Genomic DNA, 19,132 nt, shown 5'->3' with positions numbered 1-19,132 from the left:
AGGATTCTTCTATAAAACATTTGATCAAAACGTTCAGCACTGGTAGCCGGGCACCATCCAGTTCTACTGGTCTGATGGCAAAGAAGGCAGTTGTTCATGGAGGCAATTAGCCACACGTTCCATATTCTCCTCCTTCTTCCTCTGTTGCTCCAGGTGAATAGAGACCAACTGTCATGTCTTTGATGGCCACTTGACAGCTTTTGAGACCCAAGGCACGACACAATAAGCAAGGAGGCAGAACAGGAGCACCGAACACGTTATTAGGCCAAATAACTGGGATATCGCATGAAACCATGACCCTAAACCTCCAAACCAAGGAACCGCTCCCAAGTAACTGTAACGTGCTGTCAGGGTTGAGAACCACTGAGAGGTGCCACGAGAAGAAAGAGGCATCCCAACGGTTTTACTGGTAGCGAGTCAGGTGGCTAGGGAAGGTTATAATCCACGTGTGATCCCACCGTAGAAGGTCACGGAACAGACGCATGCCTGCCAAAGGGCAATTAAATTTTGCAAAATTCAGGTGTGTTGGATATAAAATAGGCGTGAAGCCTTGTAGTATGGCAGATCTGACACTTTGGCATACTTCTGAATCACCTGGGGGGCTTGTTAAAACACTGATTCCTGGGCCCACCCCCAGAGCTGCTAATTCCCTGGTCCGGGGTGGAACCTCAGAATTCGCATTTCTAGCATTTCCAGGAGGTGGCGATGCTGCTCGTCTGGGTACGGCACTTTGAGAACCACTGCTGTAGTGAGTCCTTGCATCAACCAAAGAATTCTGTGTGATAACGGGGTACAGGTGAGACCTGGACCCTGTACTCCTTCTCCTGTAAAACACTACCAGTCGCCGTCCAGTTGACTCCAACTCATGGCAACCCCTTGTGTGTCCGAGTAGAAATGAGGTCCATATGGTTTTCAATGGCTGATTTTTTCAGGAGTAGATCAGCAGGCCTTTCTTCCAACACACCTCTGGGTCGACTTGAACCACCAACCTTTTACTTAGCAGCCGGGCACGTTAACTGTAAAATATTAGCTCCCTTTTTTTTTCTCTAAGTCCGTGCAACCCAGTAGAACATCTGCGATGGCACAGAATTCCATTTTGTGTGGCTTCCACTGTGATCATGGAATTTCTCTGGCTTCAGCAATTTCACTGGAGGGAATAATGACTCTGCAGAGATGGTGCTCTTCCAGGGGAGAATTAATTGTGTGTGAAGTAAATAACATGTAATGAAAATGCCTGGTTTCCTTTCCAATCACCAAGTAGAGATTATCTCATAGGCACAGTAACAGACGACTGAACCCTTCTCCAAAGTGGACTCTGTTTGGTATTATATCTTGAAAAGACCTCTCAGCAAACTGTTGAATCAACAGCATGTTTTTAAAACACCTCAGCACATGGGGCTTGTACATCAGGGCAGGAGTCCCTGAGTAGTGCAAATAGTTAACACACTCGGCTGTCAACTGAATGGTTGGGGGTTTCAGTCCACCCAGAAGCACCTTGGAAGAAAGTCCTGGAGATCTCCTTCTAAATAATCGGAGTACAGTCCTACTCTGACACACACGGGGTCACCATGAGTCGGAGCTGACTCGACAGCAACTGGCTGGTATACCAGGGAGGGATAGAAGGGAGTCAGGCGCCTAGGATGCAGGTTAGGTAGGCACTCACTGTTGGGGTCTGTAAGTGCCAACCCTGCAATGCTGGTGCCACTGATCTCTGCAGACTCAGCTGCCCACCACCCTAAACCAGCCCTGCAGACTCAGCTACCCACCATCCTGAACCAGCCAGCACTCAGGGCCTAGGGAATGGGCCATGCCCAGAAAGGCCTCTGGAGTGGGCCATACCTGGAAGGGCTCTGGAGTGGGCCATACCTGGAAGGGCTCTGGAGTGGGCCATACCTGGAAGGGCCTCTGGAGGGGGCCATGCCCAGAAAGGCCTCTGGAGTGGGCCATACCTGGAAGGGCCTCTGGAGGGGGCCATACTTGGGAGGGCATAGAGCTCATGCCATCTTTTTGGACAGCCCCCATGGCCTTAATTTACTGTTATTTTTTCTTAGCTGAAAACCAACCATGTCCACAGCAAAAGTGAAGTATGTGTGGGGAAGGTGAGCATCAGGAATAAACCAAATCAATAATCTGGGGGAGAAAATAAGCAAATGAACGTGAATAAGTGGATATACTGCAGCCATACGTACTGTTCACACGAGCTGGCTATACAGGTGAGCGTCCTCACCCCTCCTAGGAAGGTGGTGTAGTCCTAAGTTACCCACACTGATAAAATGGCTTCCCCCAAATGAAGACGAGCTTGGACCCATAACTGGCAGGAGGCATCAGGGCACTGTGCTCCCAAACATAAAGGTCTCATAAAATAACGGCCACAGAACAGTCCCCTACCCTCACCCCAAGGAGATGGAAGGGGTTATAACTGGTGGAGTTAACCAGAGGAGAGGAAAGACATGCTCACTCTCGCCTGGAGACAGGCTGTCCTAAATATAACAGGAGAATACTGGCTTCCACTCAATAGTTCAACGTGATTTCTATTTGCACTTCTAGATAGAAGAGAAAAGGCTCCTCAGGCTCTAGCCCCTGGATCTATAGGTGCAAATAAAAGTTATAGAATGAAATGTCACACTAAGGGCCAATTACACTCCCCCTGGGGGCTTGGAGAGGGGGCTTGGAGAAGTGTCGGGCTGTCTGTAGCAACCGTGAGTCCTCATTCTCATTCTCTGTGCTGTGCCAGCAGGGCCAGGGAGGAAGCCGGAATATCAGAAGGTTCTGCGCCGGGTCCTGGAAGCACTGACTCCCTCTGGCCTCTACAGCCAGGCTTAGCGGGTAGAATGGGGAGCAAGGGACACAGCAGGCGCCGCTGGGGGGGCTGGAGTGGGGGGACAGAAGGCTCTGAGGAGAATGAAAGCTGAGCTGTTTTCCACTGTTGTTTGAAGAAGCACACCTCTCAAGACCAGCCAGTAAACTCTTTTGTCGTTGTCGAAATAAGTTGTTGTCAGCTGCCATCGAGTTGGCTCCCAACTCATGGCGACCCCATGCACAACTGAACAAAACGCTGCCTGGTCCTGCACTAACTATCTCCTGGTCAGTTGCAAACTGGACCGTTGTGATCCATAGGTTTTTCACTGGCTGATTTTCAGAAGAAGATCTCCAGGCCTTTCTTCCTAGTCTGTCTTAGTCTGGAAGCTCTGCTATAACCTGTTCAGCAACATAGCAACACGCAAACCTTCACTGACAGGAGGGGTGGTAACTGTGCACGGGGTGCCCTGGCAGGGAACTGAATCCGGGTCTCCTGCTTAGAAGCAGAGAATTCTACCACTGACCCACCACTGCTTCCTGGAGAAGCATATAAGCTATTTTTTGACTGAGATCTGTGTAAGGAATGGTGGAGGGGACAGGCAAGAGCGGGTAGACGGAGCAACGGGAAAACCTGTATCTGAACCTCTCACGATGACACCCTGAAATGTATGCCTCCACAGGATATATTTTTTTTAATTATTGGGAAAAAAAGAACTCCTAAAGAAGCAGACTGTATTTAGGTGACAGAAAAGAAATAGAAAGGTTGGAAGAATGAAAGGATAAGTGGAAAATATGAAGGCAAGAAGTGGCTAGAGTCTGAGGTAATTTTCTCCGCCATTACTCTGTCAGGGCTGGAGGACTGGAACAAATCAGTGGTCAGTAAAGTTCATTTGAATAAACAGCCCGACCTAAAAGCCAGCTGCTTATTTTATGGACAGTCTCTGAAAGTGTAAATAAATCATGTGTCTCCTTGAAAAATATAACATATAATACGCTAAGCAACACAGGAAGTTCCTGAGGACAAACGATGGGGGTCTGACGGTCTGGGCTGCCTCTGTCAGCCGTGTTTCTTCAAAGGGCCGTGACTCTCAAGCTCTCACGTAAGGAAATGATTTATTTCCAACTGTGGGGCAGACAAAGCAATATCAGAGCCTGCCAGTTGTGATTTCCAAACACAAAGTTAACGTTTGTCTGAAGTTTCACACGCAGGCACCCTCGGAGCAGATAACACTGCCCCCCACACCCCAGGATGATGAATTATGCATCGGCTCCTTGGTCCTCTCGTCCGAGTCACACGTCAGAAAATAAAATCAGAATTAATGCGAACGCAAGGGCTTATTTTCACAAACAGGGCCCTCTGTGCTGGGTCAGGTAAATTTTAAAAAATGCAATAGGATAAATATTCACTGCGGTTTGGACGAAATTTGAATTGGATTATTTTTCTACTTTTCAGGCATTATAAAAAGGAATAACATTATTAGGAGAAAATCGACTCTGTAAAATTGGCTTTAAACATATTTTCACCACTACTGAAATAAGTATAAACGCACTGCTATTTCCATTACATACACAATAGTCCATCATGGTGCTCACAGCCCAGTTACAAGTCTCCTAATTCTTAAACGACTCAATTTCTTAGTGTAAAGGGGACGGACACTCAATACCCTTAGGAAGAAGGTATTCCTCCTTTGCACTTTAAAACTGGGCATAGGGGGACAGGATGCAAATGACAGAGAGTGGCAATGACACTCCAAGAAGAGAGCTTTGGCAATCACCCTGAAGACAGAGCTGGGTCCGTGTAGGTGCATGGCTTTATTTCCCCCAGTGTTTGCCTCACTCTATCAGAGAAACATGTACTTGGTCTGGACCCCTGGTGGCACACTGGTTAAGCGTTCGGCTACTAATCAAAAGGTTGGCAGTTCAAATCCACCAGGTGCTCCTTGGAAGTCCTAGGGGGCACTTCTGCTCTGTCCTACAGGGTCACTATGAGTCGGAATTGACTCAACGGCAACGGGTTTGGTTTGGCTTTTTTGTACTTGGTCTATAATAAAGTCAGAGTGAAGAATAACTGAGCACTCCAGCTTCCGGACCTACCTTGACAGATGGGGAGATTATCCCATGTTCCATCATCTCGACACAATGAGACCATGTTGTAGAGGTCAGGGTAACGGATCTTGAATCCTTCATGACAGGTGACAATTAACTTATCTCTGTGTCTGTATGTCTTGTTGTGAATCTCAGCATCCTCAATTTGAGGGATACGGCAATCTGCAATTTTATAAGAAGAATACGTTACTACGCTGGGAATGGCTAGGCACTAACCTACAGGTTGGCGGTTTGAACTGTCTCAGGAAGGGCCACTCTCAGTGCAGTGAGCTCACCATCCTATCTCATTTTAATCTCGATTTCTAGACTGACAGCTATGTTTTTTGAGGAAAACATGTTTCTCCTCGATGGTCAAAACCAGGATGCGAAACCATATGCCCCGAGGGGCCTTGGAACCAAGTGACCATCCGCACCCCCAAAACGCATGTACTCAGGAGTCTGTCTGGGTGCTGGGGCCAACAAGGTGTTTCTGCAAGAGAGACAAAGCATCCTGTGACCATGATGTAAGCATCCTGTGAAATGATCTGTACTAGCCATCAGTAACCAGTCAGAGTACGATTATTACCATAGCCATTGATTTTCCTATAATTGCCCTCCTAATGGTTCCTCTTTTCACTCCATAAGAATACTTGTATAACAAAACTGCCCCAGGACTACCTGGTTCCATTTTAGTAGTTCCCCAATTGCAATTGTTTTAAGCCCTTAATAAACCTCTCTGATCTAACTTGAACCATTGTTCCAAGTTTTTCTCTACAACAGAATCCACCCAGAGGCGCCACGGAAGACAAGGCTGGTGATCTGCTTCCCAAAAGTCACAGCCTCAAAACCCCTGTGGAGCAGTTCTACTCCGCACACCTGGGGTCAGAGTGAACTCAATGGCAACTGACTACACATTATGAGAATTTAAAACAGTTGTGGTTGAGAGTTCACCAGCGAGGTCTTATATTGAGACCTGGTCTCGACCTACACAGCAGTCTGGTCAGATGGTACCTCAGTTACCCTGAGGCTCGGGCCCCAAGGACAAGGAGCAGAGCCTGCTTCACAGGAGTAACAGGAAGAGGACGCTCAGAAAGAGGGACCCAGAGACAGCACAGATGGAATCACAAAGGGAACTTTATTTTCTGCCTGTGACACTCACACAGCACAGGTGATCTTACGGACAACTGCGGAAATGAGTGAGGCAGGACAAGGGCTGGGTTGTAGCCTATGCTATCCATCTGTTATTCTGCTGTGTCTACAGACAGTACACAACACAAGGCAGCCTGATTGGCTGGCCCTCACAGCCGCCCCAATCTGCCGCCTCTGCTTGTGGGGCCCGGCCTGAGCCTGATAAGAAAATATGCTTAGCAGAATGGCCGGTGGGCTGAGCCTGGTTGCCTCTGCGATTAGCACTTCCCATCCACCTTATCTGTTTTTAAAAAGATAAAAAATAGAGCAGCACGTATTATTGCCAGTATCACAAAGGCCCAGAGCAAGCAGCTGTACCGTCTCCTAAGAATGGAGCAAGAGCTGACTGCACGTGTAGCAGAGAAGCGGCAAGGCTGGGATTCAGGGGCAGGGTGCTAGAGGAGCGAGGAGCTTGGGCAGCAAGCTGACTAAAAGATAAAATTAATACATTTATAATTATCCACTTCTTTTTTAAACTCTATCTGGAGCACTGGTGGCACTGTGGTTGAGAGTTTAGCTGCTAATCAAAGGGTCAGCAGTTCGAATTCACCAGCTGCACCTTGGAAACCCTAAGAGGCGGTTCTACTGTGTCCTACTAGGTGGCTATGAGTAGGAATCAATTTGATGGCAATTTTTTTTTTTTTTAAACTCTTCTACTTCCAACTCACTGCACAGGCCACTCCACTCCTTGCTGCTGAGTTGGGGCCCTGCTCCCCTGGCTGCCCTCCCCTTCCTCCTGGACCACTGCCCTACTTGTCCCATCTTGGTTGAAGTCACATTGATCACAGCGTGTCTCTCTCCATCCCTCAGGGGCACATCTCTGTTTAAAGTTTCTTGTTTTACCTGCACATATGCTTGGAAGCTTGAGCTATTTATTCCTGCTTTTAAGGGCGGGGGGGGGGGGGGGCCGGACTTGGAGTCCCTGGGTGGTACAATGGTAATGTGCTCGGTGGCGAACCAAAAAGTTGGAGGTTCGAGTTACCGAGAGGTGCCTCAGAAGAAAGGCCTGGTGATCTGCTTCTGAAAATCCAGCCACTGCAAACCTGACAGAGCTCTGTTCCACTCTGACACGCCTGGGGGCACCACGCGTCAGAACCGACTTGACGGCACCTGGTTTGGTTTTGGTTTGGACCCTGGCCTACAGATGGGTTATGTTTCAAGTTTGTTGGTTCTTAATTTTTTGAAACAAGGAGAAATCCAATAACTGTGCTTTGGCAATCACAGAAACGTCAGTGCCTTAAAAGACCGTAGGTTTCTCAGCCACGCCCAAATGCCTGTTGAATCCCAAATATGGCTGAAATAGTGTCAGCAGGAACCCCGGCCTTCAAGCTGGCAGCGCTGAGGTGGTGAGCCCTTGGGACCTGACACAGGTGGCAGGGAGGGGAAGACGCAGTGGCTGGCTAGTGGATGGCTCTGGTGGCTGGGAACTTTGGTGGCTTTAGTCAGGGCACAACCCAGGAACAGTAAGGTGAGGTTGGCACAGGATTACCAGGAGCCAAGGAGACTCTAACAACAATGGGCTCCAGAAAACAGGATGTCAACAATGGGTAAGAAGGGGGCCTCCCTGGCAGAGGCGAACCTTAGCAGCCGGTGAACAGCGGGGCAGCGGCCATCGTGTGGGTCATCCAAAGTTAAGTGTTTGTAAACCCGGGTCAGCCATTACCTCAGTGTTTGTCACCACCACTGGCGTCCCTGGGTGGTGCAAACGGTTAACATGCTGGGCTGCTAACTGAAAGGTTGGCTGTTCAAGTCCACTCAGAGGTGCCTCAGAAGAGAGGTCTGGTGATCTGCTTCTGAAAAACCAGACACTGAGAACCCCATGGAGTGCAGTCCTACTCTGACACCCGTGGGGTTGCCAGGGGTCGGCACTGACTTGACGTCAACTGGTTCTGCTCACCACCAACAGGCTGAGAGCCCGGCAGCACAGGCCACGGCACCCACCTTGTCTGCCATTCCTCCCACACTTCCACTCCTTTGTGCACACCTGGCAAAGGAGACATGCTACGGGGCGCCTCTCAACTTCTGCCCGAGAACCTGTGGGTGCACAGCCCCTAGAGGGCCCAATAAGCAGCCTCTCTGTGCAGCTAACCTTCCCCCAGGAAACCTATCATCAGTCCTTCCCTCTGCCCATGGATTTCCACGCGGAGTCTGGGCTGAAGAACCGTATTGGGATGCCAATTTTACCTTTCATTTTTGTGTTTCGGGCAATGGAAAGGGGTTTTCTAACTGTTCGTGTTAAACTGATGGTTTTCCTACTAGAGTAGCTGAAACTCCCCACATCAACCCCAGAATAATCCTGACTGGAGTCACACGATCACCGACAACTCTCTGCCTAACACTGCTGCCTTCTTTTTAATGGAAAATGTGAATTACATTTTTGCAATGTCACTATGCAGAAATTATTCACAGCAAATAAAACACATTTATCAAGGCATCCGTCTATAAAAGCTTGGCTGTAAACAGATCCCGTGGCAGTAATTTATCTGTCTAAACAACTATGTTCTCTACTGACTTAAGAGCTGCTCAAGAATTAACTAGTATATTCAGGAGATGGCAAACTACCGTGGGCAGAGTCAATGGGCAGAACTATCTCAGCCACGTGGCTACTGCTGGCCTGCAGCAGAGCGTCCAAGCCTTGTGGGCAAGGGTGGTTCCTCAGCATAGTGGCCTAGAAGGCTACGATGCCCTGACCTAGTCAGAGCTACAAGTTTCCACAAGCAGAAGTTGCGGACTCTTGAGAGCCTATGACTCAGGGTTCAAAGGGAAGAAGTTCACAGTCTCCCTAACCCCAGTAATTATGTACTCTGCTCAAAGAAGAGTCAGCATGGGGGGAACTGAGGGCCAATTTACCATGGGAGAGGAGACACATATCAGGTGGCGAGTCAGAGGCTGGAGATCAAATCCCACCAAGGTAGAAAGGCCTTGGTAAAACACTCCAGGCTTTCAGCTGAGACTCCAGGAGGGTTGTACTCTAGGAGTAAGAAAGGAACTAAAGAAGACCACCCTAGCTGAAAGGAGCCCTGGTGGTGCAATGGTTAAGCACTCGGCTGCTTATTGAAAGGTTGGCAGTTCAAATCCACCAGCAGCTCTGAGGGAGAAAAGACCTTGCAATCTGCTCCTGGAAAGATCGCAGCCTAGGAAACCCTATGGAGCAGTTCTACCTTGTCCGACAGGGTCACTAGGAGTCAGAATTGACTGGACATCACACATCAAGAACAAAGCAAAACCTAAACCTCGACCTTGACAGGAGAAAATATCGCCCAAGTGGCACTATAATTTCTAACCTGCAATGTTCGGCACCAAATCACCCCATGGAAGAAGGGTGGGGTAGGAAGAAGAGTACACCTGGAGTGAGAACGGCCTCAGCAAGTGTCACCCCATGGAAGAAGGGTGGGGTAGGAAGAAGAGTACACCTGGGGTAAGAATGGCCTTAGCAAGTGTCACCCCATGGAAGAAGGGTGGGGTAGGAAGAAGAGTACACCTGGGGTGAGAACGGCCTCCAGCAAGTGTCACCCCACGGAAGAAGGATGGGGTAGGAAGAAGAGTACACCTGGAGTGAGAACGGCCTCAGCAAGTGTCACCCCATGGAAGAAGCGTGGGGTAGGAAGAAGAGTACACCTGGAGTGAGAACAGCCTCAGCAAGTGTCACCCCATGGAAGAAGGGTGGGGTAGGAAGAAGAGTACACCTGGGGTGAGAACGGCCTCAGCAAGTGTCTGTGGAAGGAAATGACCATGAACCTTGTTTCTACGGAAAAATAATCCGGGATCCTTAGTATCTGAAAACACACGTGTAATCTTCATCAGTTCTAAGGTTTCAAATAGAAATAAGAATTTTCTAAAGCACAAGTTCTTCCAGTCTACAGAATTTTTAAAAGCCATTTCAAACATATTGTCATCAAAGAGACCACGTCTGACTCTGCCATGGAGAATCAGGTCAACAGTCAGAACTCATGGATACGAGGCATAAACAGGCAATTTCAGTACGTAACTAGAGGGGTATCGAAGGCTTCCACTCCAGAAATCATCTTTCACCAGCCCACCACTGTCATGATTTCTGTACCCTGATTCTAGCTGGTAGCTGCTGTCAGGTCAACCTCCAACCCATGGCACCCTTGAACAATGGGATCAGACCATTGTGATCCATAGGGTTGTTATTGGTTGATTTTCAGAAGTAGATCTCCAGGCCTTTCTTCCTAGTCTGTTTTAGTCTGGAAGCTCCACTGAAACCTGTTCAGCATCACATCAACACACAAGCCTCTCACTGACAGGTAGGTGGTGGCCTAGAAATAATAGAGGTCCAACATAATGAATACGTAAAAGAGGGGATAAAAGACTCTAAGCCAGCATTATACATTTACACCTAAATACAAATTAATTTATCAGGTGAGGTAGTGGAGAGCAGGGTCCTAAAGGATGGCACAGAAATGGTAAGAGTAAAAAGAAATCTTAAAGAGTATGTGCTATAGGTTCAATTTACTTCTCTTTAAAGTGTTAGGTATATGTAAAAATGAATCTAATTCCTTAAGAGTGCCAAGTTGCAACATCGACACTCCCCAAAAAGTGTCCCCAGGAACATGAGTACCTGATACACACTCAGAGATTCACAATTCACATTAGCATATTACAGGTTCTGAAAGTCTTTCAGCAAAGAATCCTACACCAAATTTTGTTTAAACCAGCATTTGTAAGACTTATTTATTCCTCCATCTCTTGATTCACTCATTCAGTGAATTACTGAGCACTTCCTACAAGCCTGGTACATTCTAGGTGCTGGGGTTTAGAAAGAGTCAAGAATCTTACTTTCATGGCACTTACATGGCTGGAGACAGCTAATAGGCAAATTAACAGATAAATGAACTAGAAAATAAGAGGCAATGATAAATGCATAAAACAAAGTGATATGATAGGGACTCCTTCATTTTGAGTAAATAAGAAAAACCTCTCTGAGGATATGACATTTATTAAGCTGAGTGCGGAATGACAAGAAGGATCCACCCATGTGCCTGGGAGGAGGGCATTCTAGGCAGGGGGCTTGGCTAGTGCAAAGGGCAGAAAAGAGGCTAGTGTTCTTGAAGACCCTAAGGAAGCCTTGTGTGTCTGGAACACAGTGAGCCAAAGGGAGATGGATGGGCCACGTCATGCAGGGCCTTGTAGGTTACGGTTAGGAATTCGGGTGCTTTATTCTAGTGTGATGGGGAGGTCCTGGAGCTTAACCACGGTCCAGGATACCTGATTTATATCCTAAAACGGTTTGCTACAGAATCCTTTTCTACTAGCCTCCTACTGAATCACTGTTGCCACCTACCAACTTCCCCCGGAATCACTGTTACTACCTACTAACCTCCTACTGAATCATTGGTACTACGCACTAGCCTCCTACCGAATCACTGTTACTACCTACTAACCTCCTACTGAATCACTGTTGCTACCTACTAACCTCCTACTGAATCACTGTTGCTACCTACTAACCTCCTACTGAATCACTGTTACTACCTACTAACCTCCTACTGAATCACTGTTACTACCTACTAACCTCCTACAGGATTACTGTTACTACCTTCTAACCTCCTACCGAATCACTGTTACTTCCTACTAACCTCCTATTGAATCACTGTTACTACCTACTAACCTCCTACTGAATCACTGTTACTACCTACTAACCTCCTACAGGATTACTGTTACTACCTTCTAACCTCCTACCGAATCACTGTTACTTCCTACTAACCTCCTGTTGAATCACTGTTACTACCTACTAACTTCCCCCTGAATCACTGTTACTACCTACTAGCCTCCTACCGAATCACTATTACTTCCTACTAACCTCCTACTGAATCACTGTTAGTACCTACTAACCTCCTACCGAATCACTGTTAGTACCTACTAACCTCCTATCGCATCACTGTTACTTCCTACCAACCTCCTATCGCATCACTGTTACTTCCTACTAACCTCCTACCGCATCACTGTTACTTCCTACCAACCTCCTACCGCATCACTGTTACTTCCTACCAACCTCCTACCGCATCACTGTTACTTCCTACTAACCTCCTACTGAATCACTGTTAGTACCTACTAACCTCCTACCACATCACTGTTACTTCCTACTAACCTCCTACCGCATCACTGTTACTTCCTACTAGCCTCCTACTGAATCACTGTTAGTACCTACTAACCTCCTACCGAATCACTGTTAGTACCTACTAACCTCCTATCGCATCACTGTTACTTCCTACCAACCTCCTATCGCATCACTGTTACTTCCTACTAACCTCCTACCGCATCACTGTTACTTCCTACCAACCTCCTACCGCATCACTGTTACTTCCTACCAACCTCCTACCGCATCACTGTTACTTCCTACTAACCTCCTACTGAATCACTGTTAGTACCTACTAACCTCCTACCACATCACTGTTACTTCCTACTAACCTCCTACCGCATCACTGTTACTTCCTACTAGCCTCCTACTGAATCACTGTTAGTACCTACTAGCCTCCTACCGCATCACTGTTACTTCCTACCAACCTCCTACTGAATCACTGTTAGTACCTACTAGCCTCCTACCGCATCACTGTTACTTCCTACCAACCTCCTATTGAGTCACTGTTCCACCACAGTGCTGTCCCAGGCACTGCTGCTCTACCGTACCTTTGCATGAAACACAAGTCCAGAATCACTGTCCTGACATCACAGGTTACTCAGGATCAGGTCGAAGAAGTTGAATGGAATCGACTGAGCAAGTCATAAGCCAGTATAGGCCAGAGAACACCAGAGCTGAGAGCTGATGCCGTTCTGAAAGAAGAGGACGGGGGATAAAGGGGGCTTCATAGAGAAAGAGGCACCACCATGGGGAAGTTTTGCTTCAGGAGCACTTTCTTCCTTCTTTAAAGGATACTGACTCTTAGGAAACACAAACAACCATCAGATCACGATACGTAAGAGTTGTGGCTCTCACCTGAGTGTTTAATGTGGAATTATCATTAAAAAACCAATTAGGCCCTAGTTTAAAAGCCACCAAGAAAAAGCCATGTGAAAGACATTGGCTCAAAATAAAGTTATGAGAAGTAACGTGCTTCTTGCATTTGTTTTCCTTTGACCTAGAGATTGGTATATTTTATTTACTTGTGGTTGACAAAGGTAATTAATATCTTTGTGTTCTGTTACTTAAGGTATTTACTCTTATATTTAACACTTGGATAAACATAAATGGGTTCCTGTGGGTTCTTAGCTGCCCATTCTGAAGAAGTAATGCTGTTGTACATTCTTTTGAAGGATATATGGAACATTTACAAAAATTGACCAGACTTGGGCCATAAAGAAAGTCTCGGCAAATTTCAAAAGACTGAAATAATACAGAGCATGTTTTCTGACCACAACGCAATTAAGATAGAAGTGCCTAACTAGAAAACCGCTGTATGTTTGGAAACTAAGCAATACCTTTCTAAATAACCTGTGGGTCGAAATGCATACAACAATAAAAATGAGAAAATATTTTGAACTGAATAATAATGAAAATACTACATATTAAAACTTATGGTACACAGATAAAACTAAGACTATAAATTTCCCTCTAAGCGTACATTGCCATCAAGTTGCCATAAAGTTGATTCCAACTCATAATAACTCTATAGGACAGAGGAGAACTGCTCCATAGGGTTTCCAAGGAGCATCTGGTGGATTTGAACTGCCAACCTTTTGGTTAGCAGCCCAACTCTTAACCACTATGCCACCAGGGTTTCCCTAAACGCATACATTAGAAAAAGAGAAATATCTGAAAATCAAAAATGCATATCTTGCAATTGATTGTTCAGATTTTAAATATCCTTATAGGGTGCCTTCTTTCTTTTTTTCTTTTCCTGGTTGTTTTATAAATTACTGAGAGAGAAGTATTTAAGGCTCTCACTGTGATTGTGGATTTGTCTTTCAGTTCTATTAATTTTTCTATATTTTGAGATATATTAAACACATACAAATTTAGAATTATTATTAAATATTCAAATTAAGAGTCCTTATAGAAAAATTAGAAAAACAGAAACAAAAAAAAGCCAATTAAACCCAAAGAAAGGAGAAGGAAGAATATAATAAAAATAAGAGCAAGCACAATGAAACAGAAAAGAAACACACATTAGAGATCAACAAAGCCATAAGTTGCTTCTTTGAAACAGATGAAATTTATAAATCACTGGTGGAACGGATCAAGAAACTAAGAGGAACAGCACACATAACCACGTTAAAAAAAAAAGTTATGATTACAGGTCTTACAAAAAAAACAATAATAAGGGGGTGTTGTAAACGACTTTGGAGGAACCCCAGCAACACAGCGGTCAAGCACTTGTCCCACCAGCAGCTCTGCAGGAGAAAGGTGTGACAGTCTGCCTCCATAGAGGTTACTGCTTTGGAAATCCTATGGGGCAGTTCTACTCTGTCCTATAGGGTCACTATAAGTTAGAATAGACTTGATGGCGATGGGTTTATAAACAACTTTGTACGACGAAATCCGAAAATTCCTAAAAACACAAATAAAAAGAAACTACAACTTATCAAAACTGACACAAGAAAAAACAGGAAGTGGTTATAATCCTTCAACTATTAAACAAATTGAATTCAGAGCTAAAAGCTATCCCACAAGGTAAACTCTAGGCCTAGGTGGCTTCACCCATGAATTCCACTAAACATGTAAAGAAGAAATTGCGCCAGTCGTACAGTTGTATACAAACTCTTCCGGAAAATAGAAAAGAGAGACAACAACTTGTTTTATGAGTGCAGTATAAGGCCAATTCCTTTTATCAACACAGATGAAAAATTTATAAATATTAGCAAACATAATCCAGCAGTAAATTATCTGAGAAAAACATCATAATTGGGTTAATTTCAAGAATGCTAGACTGATTTAACACGTGAAAATCAACCAATGTAACTCGCCACATTAATAAAATAAAGGAGAAAAAATTATATCAATAAATGCAAAAGAAGTATTTGCTAAAACTGAACACCCATTCATATTAAAAAAAAAGTCTTAGCAAGCTACAAATAGTAGGGACTATCCTTAATATAATAAAGGATAGCTTTTTAAAAAACCATACAGCAAAAATGTTCAAAGCCCTGCATTTGAGACTGGGAACAAGACAAGGCTTGTTCCATTCAGTATTGCACTGGAGATGGGATTCAAAAACAAAACTGAAATAAAAGAAAATACAAGGTGTGAGGATCAGAAAAAACAGAGAAAAGCTGTATTATACACATATGGCAAGGCTGTGTACGTGCTAAAAGTCTCTCATAATTCACACAGATAAACAGTAAGTTTTATAAATGAGTTAAGCATGTACAGAAACCCTGGTGGCATGGTGCCTAAGAGCTACAGCTGCTAACCAAAAAGTTGGCTATTCGAATCCACCAGGTGCTCCTTGGAAACCTTGGAAACAGGCAGTTCTACTCTGTCCTATATAGTCGGTATGAGTCAGAAACCACTCGAAGGCAATGGGTTTGGTTTCAACAGGTTAAGCATGTATGAATTTCTATATGCCAGCAATAAAAAGAGAAATTTAAAAAATATCAATAGCATCAGAAGATTTTGAATATCAAAGCATAAGTCTAACAAAAGGTATGTAAAATCTTTATATAGAAAACTACAAAACATTCAGAAAAATTTTAGAAGACTTAAATGGGAGAATATTCCATGTTCTTAGATTGGAAAATTCAGTATTGTAAAGGCATCACTTCCCCCAAAATTTATCTATCAGTTTAATGTAAACATTAAAAATTGAGACTTTTTTGACAGTTGACATGCTAATTCTAAAATTTACACAGAAATGCCAAGGCCAAGAAGAACCATGACAGTCTTGAAGAAGTAGAACAAGGTAGGAAACCTTCTCTACCAGAATTCAAGACTTATTACAAAGCTACAGTAATTAAAATAGTGTAGTATCAATGCAAAGGGAGAAAAACAGACCAATGGAACAGAATAGAGTCCTGAAATAAGACACTGGTTTTATGACAAAGGTAGCATTATAGAGCAGTGGGGAGAAGCAGTCTTTTCAACAAACGGTGCTGGATTACATCACATACACAAATCACAACCAAATGGACTATACATCCAAATGTGAAAGTCAAAACAATGAAGCTTCCAGAAGATAATATAGTAGAACATGTTCGTGATGCCAGAGTAGGAAAGCATTTTTTAAACCAGAAGAAAAAAAAAATGCATTGATAAGTTTGACTACATTAAAATTAAAATCTCTTGCTTATCAACACATACTAGTAAGAGAGTAAAACTATAAGTCACAAAATGGGAATGGTTATTTGCAGCACATATAACTAACAAGGGGCTTGTAGCCTGTGTATATAAAGAACTCCTACAAATCAATAAGAACAAGACAACTCAATAGATAAATGGGTGAGTGAATTAAACAGGCACTTACTTCACAGGACTGAGTAAGAAGCCAGCCGATAAATATAAAAAGGTGCTCAACCTCATCACTCACCAGGGAAATGTACAAAAAAACCATGAGACACCACCACATGCCCACCAGATGGCTAAAATATTAACAATACCTAGTGTTGGCAGGAGGCGACTGGGACTCTGATACTCTGCTGGTGGGAGCTGAAAACTGGCAGCCCCTACTAACGGCCGAGCTCATGTTCCACACCGTATGACGCAGCAATTCCACTCTGTGTAACGATGGAAATGAGCACACAGGTTCACAAAGCTGTGTCCAACGGTGTTCATAACATTATTTATAACAGATCCCAACTGGGGGAAAGGGAGGGGACAATTAAATCTTCATGAACAAGCTGAATGTTCAAATTATGGTATAGTCATGTAATACAACACCATGCAGTAATGGAAATGAACGCGTCACGGCTACAATGAGCATGGATTTCACAAACATGAAATACGAGGATTCATACATAAAATAATACTTATCTATAATTCCATTTGCATAAAGTAAAAAACAAAGCAGAAGTAAGTAAGTTAAAATAGTACAATGTTTAGGGACACACGCTTCTGGGCTAAGTGAAGCCCTAAGAGGTTACCTCTGAAAGGGTGGGGAGAAGTGTGAGGGGGCTTGAGGGGACCTCGGGGGTCTTAGTGGTGTTCCATTTCCTCCCTTGGATGGTGGTGACGTGGGTGTTTGCTTTGTCATAATTCACTGGATTGTTCAGCTTTGTTTTGAGCAGCTTTTAAAATACATTTCTATACATGCGATATATTTCTATTATTCTTCATATGTCTACGCAGTTCACGAATTTGAAAAGGGTTAAACAGGGAGAGAGGAGACAACAACCAAAACTAATACAGGAAGAGGAACAAGACAGTTGAATGCGAACGTGGTGATCTTTTCCAGCTAAGCTGGGAGCTTCTGGTCCTGGCAAATGAGATGCGCTTAACAAAACGCTGTGGAATGAAAGTCTAAACCTATTGAGTTGGCATTTAAATTCTCAAAAGCAAAAAAAAACCTTAATCATTTGCCAGAAAGTTTTCAGAAGGCAATTTGACTTGTAAAGATTTGAAGATTTGAGGCCACTGGAGAAACTGGGTTTGGTTCAGGGAGTTTGGAACCAGAAGGCAGCCTATCTGATTTCTTGCTTTTCTCTTGATAAATACAAACCGTTTCAATTATCTTTAAAGAAACTTTGAGCTTGCCTCCCACCCTCTGGAAAGTAGCCCTCACTCTCAACAACAAGGAAGTGATACAAAGCCTTCTGTAGCCAGAGGTGAACTCCCACGGAAAGCGCATGGTGGCATCTCGAACGCCGTTCTCACGGTCTGACCGATGACTGGCGAGGGCTCTGGTCCTGTCCCACGTCTTAATCTGCTTGTGGAGCAGCCATGGCAAGTATCTCAAGGGGCAGCAGAATTATCCTGAGGTGGCTGCTAAATTCAGATTCCTATTCGTGGTTCAAACACCCAACAGCTCCACAGGATAAAGACCTGGTAATCCACTTCCGTAAAGCTTACAGCCTAGAAAACGCTGCAGGGTAGTCCTACTTCATCACGTGGGGTCGCTATGAGTTGAAATTGATTCAACGGCACCCAACAACAATGCTGCCTAAGCGGAGTCCCTGGATGGCGCAAACAGTTAAGCACCTGGTTGAACGTCTGAACCCATCTAGAGGCGGTAAAGACTTCGGTTACTAACCAATAGGTCAGCAGTTCGAATCCACCAGCTGCTTCTTTGAGACTCTATGGGGCAGCTCTACTCTGTCCTATAGGGTCACTATGAATCAGACTCGACTTGATGGCAATAGGTGTGGTTTGGTTTAGAGGCACACGGCGAGAAAGGCCTGGTGATCTGTGTCTGAGAAATCACAGCTATTGAAACCCCTATGGAGAAGTTCTACTCTGTACACATGGGGTTACCATAAGTTGGAATCAACTCCACGGGAACTGTGTCTTTTTTTTGTTGTTATTGTTTTAACTGCATAAATACCTCTAAGAGTGGGCCTGGGAATGTACATTTCTGACATGCCCCTCAGGCAAATCCCATGCCATCGTCCTGCTTGGTGGGACAGGTAAGGCCAGTCCAGGTGTTGGTGGGACTGCAGACAGCAGGTTGTGCCCACAAGGGCAGGTATTGGCACATCTTTCTCTAAGGTTTTCTCTCTCATTTTCTGTCTTCTAAGATAGGGAGAAGCAGGCAGTGTCTACCTGAGCAAAGCTGGCCCAGAATTCAACAAGCCCTGGCCTAATCCCTTAGCAATGTCAGACAAATGTCATAAAGAACGGAATCGAATCCAGCCCGGCTGGGTGGCAGCTCTGCAGGCTGAGACCTGGTGCTCCGCAAACCCAGCGTGGGGCTCCAAGGAGACCTGAACTTCTAACAGGGCTCCCAAGGTCCCAAACTGCTCACAGTGGCATGAAAGAAGATGGATTTCATCTATGGTGGATTTGGAAGGACACCCCTGGGGGTAGCCCTGCATTTTTCATAAGCAGCCAACCTAAGTCTGGGTCGTTTCAGTTGCTACCTGGTGAAAAACTGCTCTCTGGGGAATTTCCACTGTCAGCGTGGTGCTGGAGGCTGCTAACAATCACGCTGTGACCTTTATCCATGATCCAGCA

The 19,132-nt window shown here is 44.9% G+C and overlaps 1 protein-coding gene across 1 annotated transcript in view; it reads right to left on the bottom strand.

Moving 5' to 3' along the window:
* SUSD4 (sushi domain containing 4) overlaps positions 1–19,132 on the bottom strand; it is a 165,291-nt gene that overhangs the window by 42,261 nt on the left and 103,898 nt on the right. Inside the window, exon 4 of the mRNA XM_064276853.1 lies at positions 4,894–5,067. Coding sequence (XP_064132923.1) covers positions 4,894–5,067 — 174 coding nt within the window. The remainder of the gene's footprint in view (positions 1–4,893; positions 5,068–19,132) is intronic.

The sequence above is a fragment of the Loxodonta africana genome, chromosome 25, assembly GCF_030014295.1.
Source record: "Loxodonta africana isolate mLoxAfr1 chromosome 25, mLoxAfr1.hap2, whole genome shotgun sequence".
In the NCBI taxonomy this organism is placed as follows: Eukaryota; Metazoa; Chordata; class Mammalia; order Proboscidea; family Elephantidae; genus Loxodonta; species Loxodonta africana.
This window is presented reverse-complemented; position numbering and strand designations above follow the sequence as displayed.